We start from the raw sequence: 27314 nt of genomic DNA, 5'->3' as shown, positions 1-27314 counted from the left end.
AAAAGTTTGATGTCTGCAGACTTTACCTCAATAAATACCCGTGTCACCGATTCAACACCTTAAGGTAAGACGCAACAAATGAATAGTGCAAAAAATATGAACTTGCTAATTCAACTGTGCAGACAATGTGCATAGAAAAATAGGCATTTAACAAGTGGCGGTAGCTAGCAAGGTCAAAGAAAAGCTGGCCTGCAAGTCACCACGTCGGACATATTCGTGTTTTATCGTGACACTACAATGGCCAGTATCCTCTGAAGTCAAGCTAGCCAACATGTCTCACTGTTGTGGTACAAAGCGCATATCTAAATATCGGTGCCGGCTAACATTCAAGACTTGTTCCGGTGTAAGAAACGAGCACCACGAACTTAGTTCCTTAACCGCGGGTTACGACGCGAACCGCGGTCGACTAAACCAGCACGCCGCTTGCTGGTGTAACCACAATTAAGACTAGCATGGAGGTGCAGTTTAAAAAAAAAAGGAGAAAAAAAGTTGGAGTTAAATCAACTGTAACCCCATTTTTGTCCATTTAGTCCATTTAGCGTTTGCTTTCGGCCAACCGCGGTGGAGAATTCAGTCGGTAATTTGCACTTTGCATGAACCGAATTCTGTCGCAGCTGGTCTTTGTTGCGCAGATTGCCCGCAGTAGCACAGGTGTCACAGATTAATCAATTAGCAATGCAGCTCTCAACTATCCCCTTTGAGCCAATTCACCACGTAGTTCGCTCATGTCACCTTTTTTTTTTTTTTAACTTTCATCAACCGTCACCAATGGCCTTTTTTTAATATGGCAATGGGTTTAATCCAGACTATTTTTTATTTTATTTTAAACATTTATGGATGAATTGCTGTGTGGAGAAGTTGTACAATTATTGTTGCTTATCATTTTCTTTATACTTTTAAGAAACATTTAGAATTACAACATGAACAGAACACTTAGTTTGCTGTCCAACATTGTGCATAATGGCCATTATTTTATCAGTGCATGAAACCAAATTTATCAATATGTGATGTTTGACATTAATGACGGTAGTCATAATTTACTAACATGGGGAGTGACGTGGTTATGCATTTACCTGTCCACTTGAAAATTGTCGAAAGGCCAGTTTTTGGGGTTTATACAACTCCAGATTCAGGAACAGGTTGTAGTTTTAGTGCTCAAGGGCTTTGGCGACAATTGTTGGAATGTTATCTATGGTATAAACAAAGGCATATTCATTTTTAGCATTTTCTTTTGTGTGTTTATGATTTCTGGTAGCCTGTTTTGGTAGCAGGTGAAGCCACAGACATCTGAGTTATAGTTGGCAGTCTGCGGTGAGTCATTTTCAGTAGTTCATGAAAAGATTACATATCATCGAGCTAGCAATAAAAAAAATTGACCAGTTAATTTACCTGGAGGTTGCCAACACACAGGACATCTGTGGGCATAGGGGGACAGCTTGGCAACAGGTAATGGGGGTGCTTGATAAGGGTTTAAATGTGTGAAATACTCTACTATTGGTAGAGATTCCTGGTATTTGTAAGTTTTAATATAATTATAGGGATATGTTTAGGACGTTTGCATGCTGAAGTATGCTGATTATTACATGTGGTTTCTTAATCCAACATTTATTTTACACTATGTGAAAAGTGAGGCATTATAGTGAGATGGCTGAAATGGATGTGATTAAAAGACTAGAAATGCAAGTTTTGTCCCAAATTAAGTGGTTGGCTTCTCTGCTTTTCGTCCAATCACCTAATTAAATAAAGTACTGCAATTCTTTATATGCAACATATATTTTTATTTTATGTTACTTAAGTAGTGATGTTTTGCAATTCATAATACATTTTATCAGTATAATGCTTTAAAAGGTTCTCAAAAGGCACTATCAGTTAATATCAGTTATATCGACGGCACAAGAGAATATCTTAATTAAAATTGAGTATCTCATCCTAAGTCCAGCCTCCCAGATGGGAGTGGCCTTCATGTTCCTATTTATATATATATGTGTTGCTTTGAGGTATGTTTCCTCCTCAGTGTCCATGGAACTTCTACAATTTCAGCAGCCTCTGCTTGTGAGAGCGACAAGAGATAAGAGCGGCTGTCTTTATGTATTATTGAGCCCCCCACATTTGCCTTTCTAAATAAAGGCTGCTGACAGAGGGACTAAAATGCAGGACAGTGAATGAACTTCCAAAGGCCACATCACTGTGCTCTGCACAGCAATGGGTGCTGCTGTCAGAATTGGGTTAATATTCAGTGGTTGGATTTAGCAAAAAAAAAAGGCTGTTTTGCCCCCTTTTGTCCTTCTTAAATGCCCATCCCCCTTTCTTCTCTTTATGCCCCCCCCCCACACCTCCCTGCAATTGATCTAGTCTGTGGATGCTGCACAGGACAGTTTTCATTTGGTCCTCAATTTCTGTTGCCCACGGGAGGGGTGTGTGTGTGCGTGTGTGCGTGTGTGTGTGTGTGTGTGTGTGTGTGTGTGTGTCAGTACTGGAGGCCAGCGATGCAGTGTTCTTGACCCTGTCACTGCATCACGGCAGCTTTTATAGATCTCATCTCACGCTCTGTATAGGTGTTATGTGGTGTGTGTTGAATGTTTGGCTGATTTAGTGTGTAGGCCTATGATGGTGAGAAGCAATGTAGCATAAATAAACCTAGTGGTGTCTAAACATTCCAGACATTCATTTTTAATTTTGTTACTGTATTGGAGCTCATAGCGATGGTATTGTAATACAACGATACCACTTTTTAAAAACCATGTACAATTGCTTACATTTTAGTACTTAATCACACCATTACAGTTCTAACTGACTTTAAAACATGTTTTATTTTGATCAGATGTTCCTGACCTTCTACTGTAACACATTAAATATACACTATAAATATGTTGCTGACATTTATATTTATATATATATATATATATATATATATATATATATATATATATAAACACACACACTGGAGTGGTTGGAGAGTTGCTGGTCCACCTGAAAGGTCTGCCACTTTGATCAGTAGGTAGCTGGCAAGCAAGACACAGAAGTTTGGCTTGGGTCTCCTGAGGAGTTTTTGTAGTACTATATTGACAAATAAACTGTACACGCACTGTACTACTACATTTACAGCTATAACGTTACTGTTTCATTCTCTTTTCCCTTGACTAGACACTGGCAAACATTACGTCGGACTTGCAATACACTGGTGGAAACCCTGATGGAGTAAGCCAGGAAGGCACACAGCTGACAACTTCAAAGCTAGACTAATTGATGTGTTGGAAGCTAAAGTGGCTGCACATGTCCATGACAATGTTGGCAACAGTGTGGCTACTTACTCCACCTGACTGGGGAACTGGGGACTGCCTAAATGATAGATTTAATCTGTTTCTGCATTGGGTTATTGTTGCAGCTGGGCGTCCCTTTAGACTCAACTGTTGATGGGTAAATGATACTGGTGTCTGTGCATTCCTAGATTTAATGTTTGGTTGGGGCTTGGCTGCTCGGTACAACATTGATGCAACTTTTTGCTCCTAATGGTGATATCTGGGCCTTGGGTATTGGGCAATACAGAGTACCAATTTGATACCGCTGTTTAATTAATAGAGCTGTATGCTTCACTGCGTGTAAGTGACTGGGAACCTTATTTCATGCGAGGCAACATCAGGGCCGAAATTTTGCCATTTCGAACTAATGGCTTGTTGTCCTTTCTGTTGGGTAATTGTGGCGCACTGGCATCAGCATCTAATATTAAGTCCAGCTTTAGCATTACATTGTCAGCCTTTGTATGATATGCGGCCTGCACACCTTTTTATATTATAGCAGAGTGGCAGTATCTGAAAATGATTTACTTTGTTGCAGTAGGTTTCACTATCAATCCATTCTTTGGTGGTGTTACTTTTAGAGTTTCACTTTCCAAAATCTGGCATTTTCAGAATAAATACACGCTATGATTACTTGGTCGTTAATAGTAATCAAAGTACCTCCTGAGTTAAGTTATCCATAACTAATACCGTTTAATTTTAACAGTTGTAAGAAGCTGCAATTCAATTAATCATAACTCTTATGAAATAAAAGAAAACAGAGTCAGAGTTGTTGACAATATTCTTATTTACAAGCAATGAAAACTTGTTTTTTTTACATTGGTTGAGCATTAAGACAGAAGAATACAACTTGCCTCTGGTCAAAATAAGTCAATATTGATTAACCAGTGCTGCAGTCTCTTGAGCAATACAAACTACCCAACTGAATTGTATTTCAGGCCGACTCTGTGGTAGAAAGGTTTTTTGGTTTAAGGTTTTTTTATGGTGAGGAATCTCACTTTTACTTTGAAAGCAGACTGCTGTTTTATAATTCAGTATTGCATCGCCTTTCAGTAGTAGTCTGACTGGTTCAGGTATGAGCTGCAGCATAACTAACTCTCTCAACCCTACCCACTGGTATTTTTTTTTAACAGAATATTCCGTTTTTTGCTCATATTCTGAAAAGGGCAATATTCCTTCTAAGCGGTTAACATGGATAAAATGAATATTCCATCATTATTTTGTTTACATGCAGCCGTGCATACTCTGATAAACATAACCGGTGGAGGACTGTTCCACTGTGCAAATACAGACTCCCTCTTTCATTCCTTCAACCGCTCTCTTACAAAGGTTGACTTTGCGCTATCTGTGCAAATCCAAAAACCTGTTATCAAAGTCTTTCATAATTTCAGGTCTGTATCTCCTTCCAACCAGAAATGTGGAATTTTCTTTTGGCCGTGGATCTCTGCAAACTGTTGGTAATTGATTTTGTGTATAACTACTGTACAACGCAAATACCTAACCGTAGACAGGAAAGAGGTTGTGTGATCAATTACATGTTGGTCAATGTGTCCTTGTTGTGAGCAGGAAAGATGGCCTCCAGAATTCATAGGACCGAGTGCAATTAAAATCAAATTATGAAGTCATTTTAAGGTAATAAGTGGATTTGATGCACACCAGGGACAGCTGCAAGAGCCTATTGATTTATTTGTTTTACAAAAGGCGACATTGGTTAAGATGTACATGTTTGATGCTGACATCCAAACTTATTACCTCACCATAATTAATGATGTTACAGTACAGCTTATTTTTCTCATGTTTTAGCATTTGCCTTTGCACACTTCAGTGTTTGAGTAGAGAACTGGTCACGTCTGTGTTTTCAACTGGGATATTTTAAACTGTTACTTGTGGGCTTTTAGTTTTCAAGGACAGGCCGTGCATGTCAGTGTGTGCACTTTGGAGTTTTTCACTCTGCAGCTTGTCACGCATACTTGGTCAATTTAATCCTCTGAGGAGCAAGTAGCAGAGATGCGTGCCTCCTCACTTTAAGTGCTCAGTGTCACATCAGTACATGCTGATCTTGCTGTTAGCTTCAGGTTCTTGTTCGAAAGGTTCTACTCTTAGTCAGATCTGTATATAGGCAATTTTGCCTATATACAGATCTGACTAATTGTTTTTATTTGTCAAAATTATGAAACTTTTTCCTACTGCATTTTCCCTAATTGATCTATTTTGGCAAAAATACAGAATTGTATCTCGTGTCTTGATCCCATAAAAGGTGTTAAAAAAAAGATGCCAAAGGCCTTTTCAACCAATGTGTAATCACATATTACTATTTTGTGCAAAATTAATCAATTAGTTTAGTGCATTTAGTGCATCCCCTTATCGCTCAAATCTTTCAAAGGAATACAAATGTAAAATGTGTTACTTTTTTTCACATGTTTCTTAACTAGATTGCTTGATGGCCTTCCACTGAAACTGCGGTCAGTTGGAACTAATCACATAGCTGGCTTGAGTTGTCCAACTAACAGTCGCTAAACAAGAGTAAAGCATGTATGTATGTATACAGATTGTAAAGCCCTTTGAGGAAAATGTGTGATTTTGGGCTATACAAAATAAATTGAATTGCAATGTTATCAGGTTGATTTCAAGCCATTTTGCTTCCTTTCACCCACTGCAAGTCACTTTTCCATGTAATTTATTAGCACAATTAGTGAGCTGCTAACACAGAGCCAGCACCACCAGCTTAAGAGGTTGAAGCATGACACATGGGCAAGGCACAAAACCAAAGTATAGTACCTGTAAAGTTTGAAATGTCCCTTACGTTTTTTTGCATTTTGCAAAGGATCAATATAGATAACGCAAGCTTGTGTAAGTGAAGTTGAAATGTTCACTTTATTTGAATAGTGAATCTCTGTATTCTCTTCCTAGTAACACTGTGTGCGAAGGCCTTTTCCCCCTTGTGAGAAGACTGTGGGATCTGAGAGTACCAATAACTAAATACGCTATACTTTAATGAGTCCTAAAAGGCACCAAGCACAGTAAAACTGGAGGTGGGTGGGTTTATCTAAGCAATGATGGGAAAACAAAAAAAGAACCTTGTGGTCTTTATCCGAGGCTGGTTTCTGATGAAAACTGTGAGGCAAGCAAGGCCTCTAGGGAAACAAGATGCTCCGCACTCAAATGCCTGTGCTAAGAGGAGGCTGCTGGCTGGCTGCACGCGGTGAAAGCCTTGTATGACATTTTTGGGGAGAGGCATCTTGCCAAGCTTTCTCTTCCAAGTGTTTATCTAATGAAATATTTCTGCCTTGTGGCACTATCTCAAGTGGGACAATAGCCAATGTTTGTGCTTTGTACTTGGAATAAAAGGTGAAACATATGAAATAGAGATTGAAGTAAGTCATTTTCTTCAACGCAATATGTTCTGTTGTGGCTGCCTTTCTCACATTTACTATACATGTGGAGAGGCCTTCTGTAGCTTTAATTAGTATTTTCTTTTGGCATATGAGAAACTGTCTTGACTATCATTGAGGTTTTTTCAATGCTTTGTCTTTGTGCCCTTCTTTGCCATCTTAAGTGCGCGTGACATCAGTAGGCTACTTATATTTTGAAGTCACCGATTGGTTTTATATTTTGAGACACAACCGATGGAAAAGCAGCGGGAGGGTTAAGTTGACCTGCAAAGTTCAAGCCCCCATCCTTGCGTGACCAGGATGCTTGCAGTGTGCTTGGTTGTTGACTTGTTTTATCAGTTGAAGTTGAAAACTGATGCGCAAACTCTTGATTTGATATAGAGCATGATGGATATTGTTAATGTTGCATTTGTCTAAATCAAATAATATTTGGACTAAACCGATGTGTATTGACAACTCTTTCATTCAGTTTTTGGGACTCCCAATAATTCAGTACTACCATTAAGGATCAAATGATGGCTGCTATTCTTTAGCATGTGTTTGCGCAGCATCACAATTTATTGATCATACTAACATTGTGGTCCCTCTAAAACCTTTTTGCGAGTATTTTACAACATTCGTACAACATTGATCCTAAATAATGCTCCGCCCACTTTGTGTGCAAAGTTCTAGTTATTCTTATGTAAGAGTATTTAAATAATTGACAGTACCACACAATCGGTCACATTGTTTTACTAGACACCAGAACTAGTTGTGTATCGGACCATTATCGAATTGTGATCCTTGTGGATACCTCCTCCTGGTTCGGGAGCATGTAAACCGTTCATCAATTACAATTAAATACAATTGTTATTCACTGAAGCATGGTGTTATGACAGTTTCCCATTTCTTCTTACACTATATATTACTTTAACAAAGTAAAAAGATAACATTTACAATTGTTTATGTTTACACTGACTTCAGAGTGGTTTGAAATGATTGTTTTGGACAATGGCATAAAAATACATATACATAGTCTGGAGCATTGTAGACCAGCCGATATAATCAAACAACAAAGACGTGAATCTCCCAATATGGATCTTCAGTGATTAGCAATTAGTATTGTGGGCCAAAAAATATTATCAGGGATCTTTAAAAGTTATATTTGCTTCCTCTTTCGTTTGTGCAGAGCCAATCCAAGACTCGATCCAAGAGTTTTAATCCCTAGTGTCCTTAGCGCATGACATGCCATGGTATCTCATTGTTCAATCCTTTGGGGGATAGTCTGCAAATTAAATATTCAGTATACTTCTCTTCTATTAAGTTGTGTGGGTGGCTGTTGTGTAATTTTTTTTATCACAATGTTTATCCGTTGTATACAAAACGTTTTTGATATTGGTGTATTTTTATATTTTTTTTGAGGATGTGTTGATGCAGTTGACCCTTAGCTAATCTTACTAGCGCGAAATCCACAAAACAAGCCTGAAAATGAAGAAGCTCAGAAACGATTGCATGAGTTGGATAGTTGTTTGACATTGGTCAGAGCTGGTCGATGTTGCGTTATTATTGGCCAGTCTGCATCAGAGAAGCGGGAGCAGGCAAAGGCTCAATTAACACTAGTATGTTTTTTACTTATTACTGTGAGCAATGCTGCCGTAATCCTGTAATTTCCCCACTGAGGGACTAATAAAGGATTATCTTATTTTATCTTATTCTGCAGGTGTCCATCAAATATAACCAGATTACTGCTTCAGCTCCATTTACCATTTCTGTGCATGATCTGCTGCAACACTTTAAATATTTCACAGTTAACATCACTACTAAGCAAAGCTCATTGCCCATAAAACATGCAGACTTTCATAATATTGTCACTTGGAAGATGAACTACTCATCTGCGGTTATTGTTTCTTCTAGTGATTTACATTTATGTGGTAATGGGTCATCTGGGTCAAAGCTCTTTTGTTGTGCGGCTGTTTTTTTCCTTTTTTACTCGGGTTATGGAGTCGTGTGGTTTGACCTTGGTTTAGGGACATGCCAGTGAGTCAAATGAGTCATGTGTTAGCACTTCAGTTGTCTGTAGCATTCGGATGTGAATGCACTGCTGCGAGGAGGCCCTTTTACAGACTTCTCCACTCAAACGCAGCTTCATGAACACAACCAGCCTAACTTGGCCTGAGTTCTATGTGGTCCTGTCACAACAATGGATGCTACAACAAATGATGTATCAGTAAAAAAATGAACACTTTCTTTTTTCCTTGAAAGAAATCACACTGAGACCACTCTTGTTTTACTGGCTTTATGTATTTGGAGTATGGTGCTGGCAGAGTAGTCATCTAAGGATTCATGTGTGCTATGTTTTGAGATTGGATTGAGGGATCTGCTTGGAATTCTTTCCTCTTTTAGAAGGGACTAAAACATTGGTCAACTTAAATGTGATGTTTGCAATGTTCTGTCTAAATTATGTGCCAAATGGATGTTTTGCATCAGCTTTCCAATCTTGAAATGATCTGAATTCAAACAAATTTACCGTAAGTTCAATAACGAAAAGATTTCCAGTATATATCTGCTTTAAAATATATTGTTTAGTTTTTGTACAATTTGTAGTACATTTAAGATACTCAACAAAGCTTACAACAACATTTAATGCTTATGATGCAAATACTTCTGCTCTTTACAATCCTGATTAGTGTGCTATGAGCTGTGTTCTTCTGTGCACAGAGAATAAATATATGTAGATAAATAACACTGTTAAATACATTGTCATTTTTAATCAAGCTATCACAGTTGATCTAACACACTCATAGTACACCTTCAGTTTTCACACTTGGATAAGCTGGGGACGTGATTATTTAATCGAATGAGGGTCCAGAGCAGATCTACAGCTGTTTGCTCTGACTTGCAGTGAGCTGTTTGCTGCAATTTGTCATTTCACGTGCATTTTATGTACTTCATGATAGCAAGTGATGGCGACAGCTGAGATGTGGCAGTGTTGAAACACCATTAACAGAGAAAAGCAACAGATAGAAGATGGTTTGTTCAAAAATCAAGGCTATCCTTTTTAATCATGGAAGCTGCACTGACTTAATTCTGTCAATATTCAAATACCTATTAGTATTTGTAAAAAAACAGTATTTTACTGAATGTGTAAAAGGAAAAATATGAAATGTCTGTGAAAGCAGTATTATTGACATACAGTTGCACTTATGGACCACAGTATGAACAGTACAAAGCAGTATATTTTTGATGGCAGACATAGTTTTCACAAAATGCAATTGAGATGGCATAAATAATTGAATCTCTTCATGTGGCCTTGTGAAATAAGGATTTTGTCAAATTCATTTTTGATTCATCCATTATCCTTTTCTATGGCTGAGTATGTTGAAACACTAAAGTGGCACATTGGCTGTGGTTTGAGAAGCTCTACACTAAGAAATATTGATCAGGTTTAAGCCTGTACAGTGCAAAATTTGCAATGCTGTTTTCATCACTCGAGTAGAGAAAATCAATTTATTTGAGTTCTGGCATGTTGACATTTTCACAAAATGCAACCTATGGAATACTAAATGCCCAGTCATGTGTGCTGCATTTCTGAACAAAAAGCATGCAGCCTAAAAATCTGCTTAAGTTGTTGTAGATCTTTAATGTAACTTTAATTTACCAACACATAATGCAAATGGGACAACAATAGTCGAAACAAAAAATGTCTACAGTATAGTGACATGGTTTTCAGGCCACAGAAGCTATGCTCCTCTTATGTGTTTCCTATTGAACATGGTGGCACTGCAGTGTGTGGCTTAGTGTATACCCTTGTGTAGTGGACAAATCATTGAATTTTGTGTAAATGGCAGCATGTGACCCAAATAATGCAACATTATATTGGGCGTCAACAATGATAAAGTTTGTGCATTCTTAAGTTGCTTATATTTTAAGCAAATGTAAGAACTTATTTGAATGGTAACGTAAATATGGTGCACTAATTATGTTGATGTTAGTGATAGGAATTGCTTAAATTCAGAGTGTTTTACCTTGTAGATTCATTTCAGTGGTAAACCTTAGTTTAGTTGTCTTGTTGCCACTCAGTTGGTTTTTAAGGCTTATGGGAAACTTAGTTCACTGGGGATTACGTTTTAATACTTTTTGTGTGCTAAAGACTGGATAAAAATTGCAGGATATGTCAGCGTGACTTAAATATCCTCTATTGCAGGATGGAAGTAATCAGTGCTGACCAATCGAGTTGTACTTTCCTATTTCAGTGATCATCTTTGTGCAGCACTTATCCATTAGACTAACTTACCATTCTTTATGATGGCTGTCAGCGTTGTGGCCAGGTTTTTTACTTGACTGAACACTGCTTTTTGCTCCTTACAGAAGATGAATTGTGACGAAGTGAAACATTACCTGTTGCTTCTCCCTGGTTTAAGTCAATCTGCATGGACAGCTAGTACATGACCCACTCTCCAACAATGACATGTAATCACCTCTGACTGTTGCGTTTGTTCTTGTCTGATCTAACATGAAGTACTTTTTGTGTCCACATTTTCAGACGGCAAAACAAAACAAACATGGCTGTCAGACTCTGCGATGTGGCTTCTCTGCTTAGAAGTGGTTCGTGGGCACCTGAGCCCTGGACTGGGGTCTGTGGCACTTCTCTCTTGAAATAATTCCTGCTTTCTGTCTAGATGCTTAGGCCATACCAATGACGTTAGCTCTCGGTCATGTTTTGACCCTGGAGTCAAATTCATCACATGTTCAATTTGGAATTCAGGCATTGGTATGGTCTAAATCTGATTAGTTAATCTCAGACTTACTTTTGAATATGATTGCCTATGAATAATATGCATAGTGGTGTGATTACACATATCTGCTTTGTGCACATCGTGAAACAAAGGATGCCTCTTCATATGTTAACTTGTTGCTGGTTGCTTTAACTCATTACCATATAATCTAAGACCTGTTTACCTATGCTAACACACTGGTGACTGCAGCTGTAGACTTTGCATACTGTATCTAGATTATTTTGTCTGATAAAATGTCTCACTTTAGTCACCACATGTATCCTTAAAAGACATGTTTAAACATTCTACTTTCCATCTTGAATATTGTTTTATCAATCGTTGAGCTTCTGACAGATTAATAGACGATCACATTACTTTTTCAGTAGAAAGTGTCCTCTGGGTTCCCAGAAACAAAAGCAGCTGTCATGAATGACAGAGGGAATTCATTGTGCCTATATTCAACTTCTTATGGTGGTAGCACTCTAAGATTTAACATTTCACACTTGATCAGACAACTACGCTAAAGTCACACATTTACATAATTGAAAAGCCTGCCCTAAGCTCTTCTGAGGACAAAGTATCTTTCTAAAAATGGATTGCCCTGTAATGTTGTTTCTATTATGCTACACTAAATTATGTTAATGCACAATAAAAAAAACAGCAGTCTTTGTCTGACGGTCTGTACTTTTGACAGATGTTATTGTCTAATTTGCATGTGATTTTGACAACATTTTTTTTTTTCTGTCTCTTTAGCAGGTAATTGCTGCCATGGAAACACAGCTGTCCAATGGGCCAACTTGCAACAACACGAGCAACGGGCCTTCAACAATCTCAAACAACTGCTCCTCACCTGTAGAGTCAGGGAGCATAGAGGACAGTAAAACTAACTTGATAGTCAACTACCTGCCTCAGAATATGACCCAGGAGGAGTTGAAGAGTTTGTTTGGGAGCATCGGAGAAATTGAGTCCTGTAAACTAGTTCGAGACAAAATAACAGGTAACACAACCTTTATTGCTTTGGTTCTTTATTCGCTTTGACCAGACAGTTGCTATGTGCTTTGAATGTATTGGTTGCAAGTATGTGCATTTATTTTGCCTTTAAGTTGGCACACCATGACCATTTTTAATTTTTATATAAAATAGATTTAGTGTAACATTGAACCCAATCAGTGAGGCCCTTAAAAGCAGGAGTCATAAACTTTTCTTTTTTTGCCTGCACAGTATGACTATCTCTTTTGTATATCTGACATTTAGCATCTCATTATGAAGAATACCAGGCACCGTCTGTACTGACTGATTTATTTGTATTGCTATATTTTAGAGATGCACCAATGCTTTTCTCAAAGGATATTTCCCTGGTTCTTTACGACACTCAAATTAAATGCATTTTACATTTCTTTTATTTGGGCAGCTAGGCAACTTGCAAATTATTTCTTTCTTCTTTTTTTTTATGAGAGGAATACTGGCAGAGACAGACATTGCCAATGTGACATGAGAATGTATATAATGGCTGAAGCTGCTGGATTCTTCTGCTCTGTTACCTAGACCTTCCATCTGCTGCTTATAGTGCAGTCGACTGGTTCATCGGCACATAAGGCGTTTTGCTTTTTTAAAGGCTGTATATACACACTTCTGTTTCATTTGCATTTGCTCTTGAAACATCTACAGCATCAGCTCATTGAACAGATCACTCCCTTGAAATGAGACTGGAGGGTTTGGGGGGCTCCTATTGAGAAGTGCTGTTGAACTAAGATGCTAGAACTTCAGTAATTATCTTTTTATTTCCAGGATGCCAAGGTAGTCACCATCATTAAATTAACTTTGAAGTTGTGCGCAGCCGCATCTGACTTTGTGAAACATTTAACAATATTAATTCAATTTCCTCCCCTTGTAGTAGCCGATCCCTGATAATTCTACATTTAACAACAAATCTGTGTTGAAATCGGCAGTAGAGCCTGTAACTTAGATGATGCGTTCATTCTCTACTCAGTAAATTATATCGTTATCACGATTTGTGTTCTAATGTAATCTTGTAAAAGGTAGTTCTTGGCTGAAAATTATTAACACACTCTCATAGAGTTTTGGAGAAGTGTTCACAGCAATATAACAAAGAGATGGAAATATTAGCTGTTAACTTCCTAAAACAAATGCTGAGCATGTTATTAAATCTACCAAAGCCAAGAGTCTCGAATATATAAAAATACAATCTTTTTTTTCTTCTAATCTTTAGAATTGTGTCACTATAGATGTTTATAAAAAAAAAACAAAAGGATACATTTTTGACCATTTATGCTGACTTGAATGGTTCCAATGATTTTTTTTGGGACACTGGTGAAAAAAATAGTTTTTAACCTTGAAAACTAGTTGCTCAAACAACAAAACAAATGTGTGTATTGGCCAATATGGCTCATTGACAATCAGCAATCTGTATTCGTATGTATATGTATTTGTGGAGATGGAAGGCATAGGGGGGCTATCATTATGTATTTACTGAATTTAGACTTTTGGCATGAAGGAATGATGAAAATTGTCAAATGTGTTGCCTTCCATGAAATAAATGCACTAATTTAGTCATGCATACAAAAAATGCATTTGATTGTTGATGTGTGAAATGGTCTGAGCTGAATTGACAAGTGAGTCTCGTTTTAAAACCGGTGTTGAGCACAGTCTGCTTGGGTGATTGAACATAAACATGCTTGATGGGTTGCATATTTAGTGAAGCAAGTGTGAACATGGCACTCAAAGTAATTTAAGAGCAAGGAAATAAATGAAACAAGTTGTTTGAAATCAGCATGCTTTTTAGTGAAAATGACTTGAGGAGATACTACATGCCCCATAAAGTGGGGGAATTTAGATTCAGATTACACAAGTAACATATTTTTATCCTTTTTGTGATTTGACCAAGGAAACTGTTTTTTGAAGCACCCCGATGACTGAATCAAGTTTCGTATTTTAGATGACCTGCAAGGTGACCTGTTAACTAAATACATAAAAACATTATTGGATAAACACACGTTTTACCAAAGCGAGGGTCCCTCTATGGTGCTGTTTGCCACCATAATCATTGCTTTAAATTGGGATGTTCCAATGCTGCCTTGGATAGTATAGTAATTGTATGTCAGTTGTTTTTTATGCTTGTCCTCTGCCTTATGGGCTATATTGTTGTAGGAAATAACAACCATTGTATACAACTGGCTGCTAGAGCTGTGTTTGTCGGTGTAGTGTTGCAGTCATGTTCATCTTGTCTTTGACTGGTGGATAGTTGCACACATCTGTGAAAACTTGTATGCGTCATGGTATTTTATAGCTTATACCTTTTTTACAAAAAGAAACCAGTAATGTAGTATATTGAAATTACAGCTTCACTTTGTTTTCAGAATGTGAGCCTCTGTTAGATTGGATTAGGGATGACCGTTGCACCGGCATCTTTAGAGAAACTAAGTGTGTGGATGGGGTTTGTTTACGTACAAATCCAAAGCCTCTTAGCATCAGCAGTGATCTTATTAGAGTAATTAGCCATATAAAAAACAAATTGCCTTTTTTATTAAAGAAGTACAAATGTAGCCAGCTGGAAAGAGTGAGTTCTTAGCTCTGGCATTGGCTATAGATACTTTCCAAACAGAACACTTAAGGGATGCACATTTCTTTTGATGTAACTGTATAAACACTACTGACATTAACTGTAACAATGCTTGCTCTGACTGAGTGGCTTAAGTTTCAGTGTGCTTAATATTGCTTAATGTGCTAATGTCAAATGGATTTAGTGTCACAGTTTCAGTTATATTTGGTTTTTCCTTTTTTTTATCCCAGGACTGAGTAAGAAAAGGGGATTGATTGACTGTTGAGCAGATGTTTTTGTCAATGCAGGTATTACTAAAGCACCCATTTGATCGATAATGGATTAATGACCACCTTTTTCCCCATCGACACTCGGTAACCAGCAGGCTATTATATGTTAAGCATCTAAGCTAGTATTATTTAAAGTTATTTTTAACCGACAAAAGCTTGAATTGGGTTGAGTAAAGACTGACTTCAAAATCAGTTGGAGAAAAATGTGTTATTCAAAGCCTCCAGTCATTTATTAGGAATTTTGCCTTGATTTCAATTTCAGCTCTATATAAAACCCTATCCCCTCCAGACTGTGTTGCTTTTGTCTCTCCCTTGGCCCTGTGGCAATGGATTTAAGCCAACCTACATCTGTGTACTGGTGCTACATCAGATGTTAAGTAATCGCCAGAGAGATGCATGCTTCCTCTTTGCTTTAAATGTTCTTGCCTTGGCTGCCGCTGCAGCAGCTTAGTCTTTGTGTCATTTCACTCCCACTATGGGCAGCACTAGTCTTTTACTGGAAGCTGGGTGCAGTTATCTGTTTGAAAGTGCATCCCAGCATGTCTCCTCTACTCCTTCACAACAGCTGAAAGTGAGAAGGTTGTTTGTTATAGGAACATGGCTGAGGCCCCCCAGTCATAACAGCAGATGAAGTGGCTATTTAGACGTTCCATAGGAAGACATCACTATAAGGGCATAGCATGCCCACATGCACCATGTATAGTAGAACACACTGAGGAAGGCGGTATGCCTGCCAGACTTAAGTAAAAGTGTCAATTATACCAGCTCATTTCAAAGGCTCCTCAGCATGTCTCCTGACTATAACAGTCCCTGAGATTCAAGGTGAAATTAAGTTTATGAACTTCATTTGATCACAGCATAACGACGCATGAGAGCAGTGACTCATAGTGGTAAGACATGATAAAGCCAGCATGGATGCATATAGGCTGTACAGATGTACAGTAAAGCTAAATTGATAGCAATGCTGCAAGTATTATTTGACAGTTGGATGGCTGTCTCTTTCCCTTATTTAATACACATGTTCTTGTTTTAACATTGAGTTTTAAATTCTCAAATGTCTATATTACATACATTGTTTTTGTTTCATAGTCTTTGCTATTCAACATGTATGAGCTGATGTAGCCAATATGAAAACCTAAGACAAATGGCCATTTTAATTTAAAGTCTTGGTTCAAAAAAGGAAAGGACGAATATGGACCTCTCGTGAATTTCACATCACAAAGGCGATACTCTCTCACTCATCTCTCTCTAAATGTATCTCAGGCATGTATGCGATACTGACTTGTGTGGAAAATATTAACCAGGTGTAATCATCAAGTTGCTTATGTACTGCTTTAATAAGCTGAAGCTGCTTGAGTTGGTGAACTTGACCGGCAGTGGAATTGCAGAGAGACCCAGCAGTGTGGGTGGAGGAAATTGAATTGCCTCTGTGCAAATAAAGAGTGGGTGTCAATCTATTGTACATTTTAGAGATAAACTGTGGAGGGAGGGGAACACATTGAGCCTCGGCTACTGCGCTGTGTCAAGAGATGAGTTGGTGTAAAAGCAGAGCAATTGCCTGTCATTTTTATTTTAAGACATGTTTGTCAAAGAGTTGGTTTGCGAATATACTGTAGGTTGTGAGCCAAAGATGTTGGGAATAGGCTTGTGACCTCCTCTGTTCTCCATGCTCTGCCAAATAAGAAATAAAAAACGACTGTTTTATTTTTATATCTTGGTGTTACTGATTGTGATTTATTTCTTGAGAAAACTGGATTCATGTCATCCACAATTTATAAAAGGCAGTTTTTTTCATGTTTAATTGTCACATATTTTCCTGTATTTTTGTTGAGCCGTCACTTTTTAGTTTCTATAAGTGTGAGGTTTTATGTATGTTCTGGTCTTGTGATTGCAGGGCAGAGCCTAGGCTATGGATTTGTGAATTATGTGGACCCGAAGGATGCCGAAAAAGCCATCAATACCTTAAATGGCTTGAGACTGCAGACTAAAACTATCAAGGTAGGATGTCATGCATGTTTTTTTTTCCTAATCTCCTAATCTGTTCATTCTTATCTCCAATAACCTACCTAATCAGACGGTCATATTTTAAACTCACTCAAATCAGTTACCATTCATGACTGGTTGCAAAAATCCAAAGTATACGCCGTTCATGTCTAGCTCTCTGGGATGGAGTCGGAAGCATAATGAGGCTGGAGAAATGTGGGTTGGAAAGGGAGAGCCTATTGTTAATCTGGGCACATGCAGCTTTGCCTTGGCCTCAAGTAGAGCAGAACTGTTTCTATGGTTGCATGTGCTGTAGCACAGCTGTATGCCTTTTGCAGGGAGGTGGCCCCATTAGCATTTATCAGGCAATGTAGCACTCAATGGGCTAGTGGAAAAACTAATGTGCTTCATATAGTGCTGCAAGATGTTTGGATGGTGGAGCCAGATATTTTTTCACTGGTCTTACAAGGAGCTTGCCAGATACCTTGTCATCGGGCAGAGGGTTTTTCATAAATATGTCTGGGTGCAAAAGACATGTGCATAAGAAAAATCATTGAATGCTGTATGTTTGATTACATCTGTTTTTAAAACTTAAATACTATATTATTTTGAAAGTTGAAGATGAGGCATGTTATGAGCCATACCACTTCATTCCCATGAATCAAACTGAACACGTCTTTATCACCACCTCTCTTTCGCAGTTCATACCTCTGAAAGTATAACATAAGACTTTAAGACGGCCCGAAATCTCTAGCTGCTCCGTCAGAAGTGCAAATAAACCCTAGTGGGATAGAGGAATGTAATTTGCAAATATTAGCATCAAATGAAGTGTGAAGGTGAGACAGGGATGAGAAGGAGCTAGGGAGTTGCCTGGCTGTGGGCTGGGAGCTTTAGATTTCACGTTTACTTTGTCAGCCTCCCCTCCAGTGCAGGAACTTGGTTAGTTTTGGGAAGTGGATGACCAATTGGAGTTCTAATTGATCCAAGAGAACAAAAAGGAAGGCTTTGAATGTTTAATTATGAGTGATTTTTCTTTTCTTATAGTCCTTTGCAAAAGATTATAAGGACTTGTTATAGAACCATTTATAGGACACTGTAATTAAATGCAGCTGTCATGCTAGTTGTGTTGTTGACAGTCGAGTGGCAAGAACCTGGATCCACCAGACGAAAGAAAGACAGATTCATGTCAGCAGATTCATGACTGTACTTTTTCTTTTTTTCCTCCCTCCCTGTGATCTTTCATTTAGCCCTCCCTATAAACCAGCCTTTAGTCATTCTTCCACATCAGCTCCTAAATGTAGGCTATATGGGACCCTCTACATGTCATTGTATAGATGACTGAAAATGGGATGCTGCTCCAAAAATATAATGATAATGTATGACAACTCGGGGATGAATGATGTTTTGATCCACAGGACCTGATGGAGAACTCTCTCTCCCCATTTTCTATTACTCGGCTGTGTTTATGGACAAATGTTGATTTATGCGGCATGTTAGCCTGGTGCTGGGGGTTCTCCAAATATATCCTGAATTTAGAGAAGGAATGAGCGAGATTATTTTTAATAGGCAGCTACGCTGCTCTGTTGTCTCTAGAAATGTGCAAGTTATAATCAATGAATTTTTATAATGAGAGCTGTCGAGACAGGCCTGATGCTCTATCCATCTCGGTCGGTGTTGATGGACAAAAATGTGCAAGTTTAACTTTTTTCTTTACAGACTGATTTGTCACTGTTCATTCAGCTGATGAGAGTCAATATATATGGTGACAAACAGATTGTGAAGCACTATTTAATTGCATCATCCTAATGATTATAAAAACAATCATAATGGAGAAAACCTGGTCGAGCAATGGGATGATGCATTTGTTTAATGTATAGTACATTTGTAAAAGCACTGGTATTAACCCAATGCTCCATAACAATTTGACTATTTAGTCCACTCTGACAGATTTGCGTGGTTCTCTTCAGATCCGTTCAGACTCAACAAGAATAACTTTTTTGTTTTATTTGTGTCAATGTTATTGTTGTGCAGTGGGTTTATTAGCCATAAACAGCCAATGTCAGCAGAGATGTTTGCTGTAGCAGGCACCAGCTGTGTGCGTGTAGTGTGCCTGTGTGCTACAGCTTAGACTGTCAATTCTTAGCAGGAACGCCATTTGTATATTTTTTGCAGACTTACTCCTTTCGTCTCTATATTCATGGAGTCTCAAAGCATTGGGTTAAGGAAGAAGTTTCAAGTTGAAACTTTATCGAATTGAACAGATTTGTTTTTCCTGCAGTTGTGCAACCTAGAGCAAATTTATGTTTAACAATTATATTTCACATATTAATGGATCCAATCCCATCAATATTTGGGTAATTAAGTCCAAACACTTTTAAAAGCATTTTCTTGACAGTCATAACACATACTTTTATTTGAGCATATTTACTAGAACTAGAACTGCTAGTGCTTGAATTGTAAATGCTACCAATTAAGGTTGTCACGATACCAAATTCTAACTTCGATACGATACCTGCCATAAATATCACGATATCCGATACTTACGATACCAGAATTCGATACGATACCACAAATACGATACGATACTGGTATATTTATCTATAATAGTAATAAATAAAACATTTGTATGGTTCCCTTTTTACCAGCTTGTTCCTTCCCAACTTTTTCAACACTTAACAAATGGCATTACTATTAGTATTAGCCTACTGCAAGATATTAACGAAAACTACATGGTGGCATCATAGCATTGATTATACACGGCTATGTAGGCCTTTTGTCCGTATCTGACCAGATGACTACATAGTGGCTTGACATAAGTCATAAGTATGAGCAATTGTAGAGTTCATATTTCATCTTAATTTATGGAATAATTATTTTTCCTTAACTAAAATAAAAAAGACTTAGCTGAAGATCCACCAGCATGTAGCCATTTTGCATCAATTGTGTTTAATTTAGTACAATATATATATATATAATCACATTTGATTGCCTGTCGTTCTTTAATAAAGTATCGATACTAAAAATATGCAAAACCGTATCGTTTTGAACGTACTGGTACCGCGTTACCTTTTTAGTATCAGTACACTGTGCAACCCTACTACCAATATCAATTGTTGTTCCCATCTTAGAATCCCAATGCATTCATCAATATACTGAGATATGATACAAACATTTGAACTAAGCATTTTAGTTTGTATATTAATATTGATAAATGTCATACACAGTGACATGTTGGCTCCTTAGCATGACTGTATTTAAAGAAAACTCAGACAGTTAAATACCCGTTGGTGTTTAATTTCTTTCTGGTAGAAATGGGTCAGAGCAGCTGCTCCTCTGCTTCTGTTAGTTTAGAAAACCTAACATAAAAGGTGATGTCCTGCCTTGATCTCAGAAAATGTACATTCGAGGAATGCATGTTCAAAACTGTCTGTAATGTACTCGTGGTCATGTGAACTGTCTCCATCTATAGGTTTCCTTTGCGCGTCCAAGCTCCGCCTCCATCAGAGATGCAAATTTGTACGTCAGTGGCTTGCCAAAAACCATGACTCAGAAAGAACTGGAGCAGCTCTTCTCTCAGTATGGACGCATCATTACCTCACGCATTCTGGTGGACCAGGTGACTGGTGAGTAGGACATAACTGACCCCCTTCCCTTCCTGCTTTTCTTTTCACCTTCCTCCAGCAGTGACTCCTGAGCAAAAAGAAACAGCCAGGCCTGAGAAATACATTGTCAGTTGTGGTATGAGGTCCTCAAAAATCCAATTTCCCACTAGAGGTGTTCATAAATATGCATAGATGGACAGAATAGGAAAGGGTGTTAAGTGGCAGGACTCAATACTTCATAATTTATTTTCCCCTCCAGTCTCCCTTCTGCCTGCACCTTATCTTGCTTTCTTCCCATGCAATGCCCGTTTCATGACAACAAAATCAAAATACATTGAGATAAGTTCTATTTTCTAAATCTTAACTATCATGTGGCAGCAGAACCCTATGAAACACTGAACAGGATCTGTAACTGAGACATTTCCCAGTGGTTGTGTTCCCATGTGCTGCTGAAATACATGATATCCTTTCTGGCATGCATTATGGGAAAGGTTAGACAGACACTTATAAGGGTACTCGTTCTTCCCCATGGCTTTTTACTACAGTGGCTTTCAATGACAGCTCGTACAAGAATAAAAACTAAAATGCACTCCAAAATTGATCAAAATAGCTAGGCACATGGTCTCAAAAAAATTTACTCTAGAACAGCGTTCCCCAACATGTTTTGCGGCACTGATCGGTTTTGTGTTTATATTTTTACGGACCGGCCTTCAAGGTGTGGGGGAATAAAATTATATGACCGGCATAAAAACAAATATATAGTACATTAAAAATACAACTCACCATTACGCTAAATTATCGCTATATTATGGAAGTCGTAGGCTCTTTTTCTGTCTCCTCATTGGGCCTTTTCCTCTCCCCCAAAGACGTTCTAGGTAGATGACAACGCTCACTTGCAATCACTTCACACAGATTAATAGCGGCAGTTAATGTTACCAATCTTTCTGTAAAGTTTGCTTGGCGGTTTAGATAAACATTGTTTCTTACTCTTTTTTTTTTTTTTTTTTGTCTCTCCTCTTCTCTATTTCTGCCGTCTTGTACAGTATGTCCATGTCACGATCTTCAGACTTTAAAAAAAAACAACCTTCCCCGTGTTTATTCTCCAGTTATGAATTTGCAGCTTTTCTGGATTTGGAATGGGTCTACTAATAATTTAGCGGTGCAACAGATCACGGATCGGATCAAATATCTGAAAAAATAGGATGCAAATATAACTTTTGCCGATTATTGATATTGTTTGATTAAAGCAGCTGGTCTACAAGACTTCAGACTAAAACATTTTGCCACCTTCCAGTTACACCATTACTAATATTCTTGTTTATGCATTGACATGAGCAGTATTTCACATTTAGTTAATCAGTATCGTTAGTAAAAAATTAATTGCTTCCCACATAGAAATGTATTTAAGTTTCTTTTTATACCTCAAATTGTGCTAATCGATAATTGTATGCCTGCTACAGCAAACGTTTCTGCTATTGTATTAATCCAATTTTTAGCTGTCAAATGTATTGTGTTGGTCTTCACTGCCACAACGCACTGCGTTTTGGGATGCTTGATTGTTTTCAGAAAGCAAAGGTAAAACTATCATGAGATAATATAATCACACTAGGGTTGTCAAGATACCAAAATTATAACTTCAATACGATACCTACCATAAATATCATGATACCCGATACTTCCGATAAGATACCAGAATTCGATACAATACCACAAATATGATACAATACTGGTATATTTATCTATAATAGTAATAAATAAAAATTCTGTATGTTTCCCTTTTTTTACCAGCTTGTTCCTGCCCAGCTTGTTGAACACTTAACAAATGGCATTAATATTAGTATTAGCCTACAGCAAGATATTAATGAAAACTACATGGTGCCATCATAGCATTGATTATACACGGCTATGTAGGTCTTTTGTCCGTATCTGACCAGATGACTACACAGTTCCTTATTATTGTATGAGCAATTGTAGAGTTACATAATTTTACAGATGTGTGTTTGAGGTGAAAACCCCTTGGTCTGTGTGGCTTTGAAACAAGTTTTGCAGTTTTGCTTTCCTTCACTGTCTGTATGTCAGTGGGCTTTCCTTCACTGTATGTCAGTGGGTTTTCCTTCACTGTGTATGTCAGTGGGCTTTCCTTCACTGTCTGTATGTTAGTGGGTTTTCCTTCACTGTCTGTATGTTAGTGGGTTTTCCTTCACTGTCTGTGTCAGTGGGCTTTCCTTCACTGTCTGTATGTCAGTGGGCTTTCCTTCACTGTATGTATGTTAGTGGGCTTTCCTTCACTGTCTGTGTCAGTGGGCTTTCCTTCACTGTCTGTATGTCAGTGGGCTTTCCTTCACTGTCTGTGTCAGTGGGCTTTCTTTCACTGTCTGTATGTCAGTGGGTTTTCCTTCACTGTCTGTATGTTAGTGGGCTTTCCTTCACTGTCTGTGTCAGTGGGCTTTCCTTCACTGTCTGTATGTCAGTGGGCTTTCCTTCACTGTATGTCAGTGGGTTTTCCTTCACTGTCTGTATGTCAGTGGGTTTTCCTTCACTGTCTGTATGTCGGTGGGCTTTCCTTCACTGTCTGTATGTTAGTGGGCTTTCCTTCACTGTCTGTATGTTAGTAGGCTTTCCTTCACTGTCTGTATGTCAGTGGGCTTTCCTTCACTTGTCTGTATGTCAGTGGGCTTTCCTTCACTGTATGTGTCAGTGGGCTTTCCTTCACTGTATGTGTCAGTGGGCTTTCCTTCACTTGTCTGTATGTCAGTGGGCTTTCCTTCACTGTATGTGTCAGTGGGCTTTCCTTCACTGTCTGCAATGTAGCCAAAGTACTTCCAGATTTCACTTCTACATTAAATCACACTGCTGTTTGAGGAAAAATAATATTTGTAATGTGTTGCGTGTAAATCTACTCCAATTACCTTGTTTTTTGACCCATAAACTACTCTTTAAGCCATGTCGATGAAGTTCAAGTTGCATATCACTACTGAATGTTTTCATGGCTGTGAAGAGAAAGTGCGACTGATCTTATGTTAATTTTCTTTCCTCAGGCGTTTCCAGAGGGGTTGGCTTCATTCGTTTTGATCGGCGAGTTGAGGCTGAGGAGGCCATCAAGGGTCTTAACTGCCAGAAGCCGCCTGGTGCCACTGAACCCATTACAGTCAAGTTTGCGAACAACCCGAGCCAGAAGACCAGCCAGGCACTTCTGTCCCAGCTGTATCAGTCACCCAATCGAAGGTACCCAGGACCCCTCGCACAGCAGGCACAACGCTTCAGGTAAAAGGGGCACACCAAAAAACTAAATTAGAAATCTGATTAGAGCCAAGTCTAGTTAATACTGCTAGTGATTTATGAGTCTGACCCTTTGAGACTATTTGGAATTAGCATTTAAATTGTCTCACAGCAGTGCTTTGAAAATATTCTGTGTGGAGTCATCAATACGCTGGACAGAATATTCCTGCCCATATTTACATTTTCAACTTTGCTGTGTTTCCCCTGATGCAGATGTAGGCATATGAAACAATTGGGTTTGAGCAGATTTTGATAAATATGAAAAAGAGATGAGCAAAACTGATTTAAAAAAAACAATAGATGGTTTGAAAGTTTTGCATAGTTAGTGGCCTAAATTGTGAAAATGAATTTGCTTTTCACAAAGAGAATTCATGGAAATTTCCTATTTTTAAGTCTTATGCTGTGAAAGTTGAACAGAATGTCTCCGGCTAGCTCTATTGAGTAGGTTGAATATTGATAAACGGTACCCAACAGGTTAATAATGACATGATGGTCTTGGAATTCACTTCATTGGAAAAACTGACTTTATTATGGATATCAGAAATATTACTCATCTGTCATCCTGGAAAAAATGCATCATTAACCTCATAAAAAGCTTTTTATATTGAAAATAATGTTGGTCTGTGCTTGTTCTTTTTCTGAAGGTTGGACAATCTGCTGAACATGGCCTATGGAGTGAAAAGGTAATTTTATTTTAATTTTTTAGATTTCAGTCTGCTTACTTGACCCTGAGGGAAATGTGAACCTAACATGAGGGAGTCAATGATGACTTTTTTTTATTGCTCTTTCTTTTCCTGCATGCAAATACTCTAATGTTCATGCATTACTGTGTAGTTTGTTTTAACACAAAGTGGTAATGTACATATTTAGCATGTGTGCAAGATGCAAAAAGGTAAACGTGTGTTATGGATTGGGAAGGGAGGACCAGAGCTACTCATTAAACTAGGAAAAGACGAGTGATGGGTGTCACTAAAGATTACCTGCTTTTCTGGCCTGTCACAATGACTTTCCCTCGGCCACAATACATTGGAGTTCGATTTTTGAGGATGTCCGTTGATTTGGGGGATAGAAAACCAAATTCACATGATTTATATTTAAACTGTAACTTATCTGACTACCACATGTGCACCTTTCTCATACATTGAGCCAATTATCAATACTTAAGTTCCAGTGCCCTGGTGGCATTATAACTCAGGACCTTCTGAATATGAGGTGGCAGTGCACTGAACCTTGCTATATAGATGGGTAACTGAGGCAGCATTTCAAATTCATCCAGCTGCATTGTATTGAAAGCAGTCTGGACTGAACTGTTAAAAGACTGATAATTAAACATTGTAAATTACTCCAGCATACCTTCTGACATATAAGCTGATGCTGTTTATTTGATTAGTGACCATGCAGATGGCCTTCTGTCATATTGGCCAGACTCTACAACATACACTTTAATTCCTAATGTTCAGTAAATATAAGCAAATTTAGTCATTTGCGCTTGAAACATAATTTTGATTGGCAATTATTGTATGTCACTCTCTTAAATAAGGTCAGTGCCTGTATTGGATAAGATCAGTGACAGTGATGCAGTGGAATGCTTTATTCTCTACATAATGTCACATGTCTAAATTTCAGTGTACACGGCTTGTCTACATAACAAAGGGCAGAATGTCTTACTTGCTATTGCACAAAATTGCACCTTGTACCTTGATCTATTATGGACAGCCTTGTCCTGTTTTAAACTTTGTTGCGTCAGATGTCTTTCAGGATTTGCCAGGATACCAGTTTGTCAAAGTTCATTTTTAAGAATGCCTTCCTCAAGTATGATTGAAGTCCAATTCCCTGAAAGCTCAAAGGCCCGTCACCGGCGACAATAGATTTTCTCTTTCTCTTCTGCCCTGCTCTTTGGCTGACGTCTTCGTTGCCAAATCTCTCTGCGTGCCCTTGATGCTGGGAGCACACCTGTCATGGTGGATGTTCCCTGAGAGGCCAACTGGAGCAGCTAATCTTATGTGACACCTGCTGCAATAATTCATAGGCTTTCCATGCACTTTGAATTTTGTTTCTTTAAACTGCAATACCACATTTACCAAAAGCCAGGGCTTTTGCGTGGCTTGTAATTAGTCTTTGCACAAACTCCAACTTCCCTTTCTTTGTAGACTCATGATGAGCTCAAAAAGCAGCAGCAAATTCCAAGAATTGGCTTTATATTCTCCAACTCTAATATGAGACTTCTGACTGAATGCATGTTGACTTGAAAACAATTGTTGACTGCTCAGTCAAAATGACAGCTCACCTTGTTATTGTCCAGCTGAAGAAAAATATTTACTTACAAAATGACTTCACAAGTTCATAGCTTAAACTTCTTTTTTTCTGAAATGAAAGCATGGCTAGTGCTGATCTCTGTAGAGTCAGATTCTGTTAGGCTTGATGTCAAAATCTCCCGTCTTCTAAAAAGGTCCAATCCATCCTAATTTTGTCTCTTGCCTTGAACCATGTTACTTTTGGTCTTTTACAGCCGGTTCTCACCCATGGCCATTGACGGGGTGACCAGCCTGGCCGGCATCAACATCCCGGGGCATGCAGGCACTGGCTGGTGTATCTTCGTCTACAACCTGGCTCCAGATGCAGATGAGAGCATCCTTTGGCAGATGTTTGGGCCGTTTGGTGCCGTCACAAACGTCAAGGTTATTCGCGACTTTAACACAAACAAGTGCAAAGGATTTGGTTTTGTCACCATGACTAACTACGACGAGGCAGCCGTGGCCATCGCCAGCTTGAATGGATACCGCCTCGGAGACAGAGTGCTGCAAGTCTCGTTCAAAACCAACAAAACACACAAAGCCTAATACCCACTGAGATTGTTTCTAGAAAACTCGGCAGAAAATGGAAACAGAAAATGGAAACAGAAAATGGAAGCGCATTGACCGTAACTTTCTACATTAGTAAAAACAGCTTTGTAATCAGTGTTACGAAGAAAAACAAAATTTAGCGTCCAATGTAATTTTTATTTTATTTTTCATTGCTACGCTTTGAAACATACTTTAAACAGGAAAAAAATACTGCAGGTTGTAATGCCTGTGATGTTGCAAGGTTACCTTGCTGTCTTTACAGAAGGGCCATTTAAAATGTTACTATAGGTTTTTTGTTAAGTTGCACATCTGCTTT

The 27314-nt window shown here is 38.3% G+C and overlaps 1 protein-coding gene across 1 annotated transcript; it reads left to right on the top strand.

The window, feature by feature from the left end:
- On the top strand, nt 1–26995 carry elavl2 (ELAV like neuron-specific RNA binding protein 2). Its single transcript, XM_034557170.1, has 8 exons — nt 1–64; nt 11211–11301; nt 12196–12439; nt 17186–17289; nt 20744–20897; nt 23915–24140; nt 24800–24838; nt 26665–26995. The coding sequence occupies exons 2-8, from the start codon at nt 11230–11232 to the stop codon at nt 26993–26995; spliced, it is 1170 nt and encodes a 389-aa protein (XP_034413061.1). The 5' UTR covers nt 1–64; nt 11211–11229.
- Nucleotides 26996–27314: the final 319 nt, after the last annotated feature.

The sequence above is a fragment of the Cyclopterus lumpus genome, chromosome 18 (assembly GCF_009769545.1).
Source record: "Cyclopterus lumpus isolate fCycLum1 chromosome 18, fCycLum1.pri, whole genome shotgun sequence".
In the NCBI taxonomy this organism is placed as follows: domain Eukaryota; kingdom Metazoa; phylum Chordata; class Actinopteri; order Perciformes; family Cyclopteridae; genus Cyclopterus; species Cyclopterus lumpus.
The sequence above is the reverse complement of the archived record's forward strand: the minus strand, read 5'-3'. Positions and strand labels throughout refer to the sequence as shown.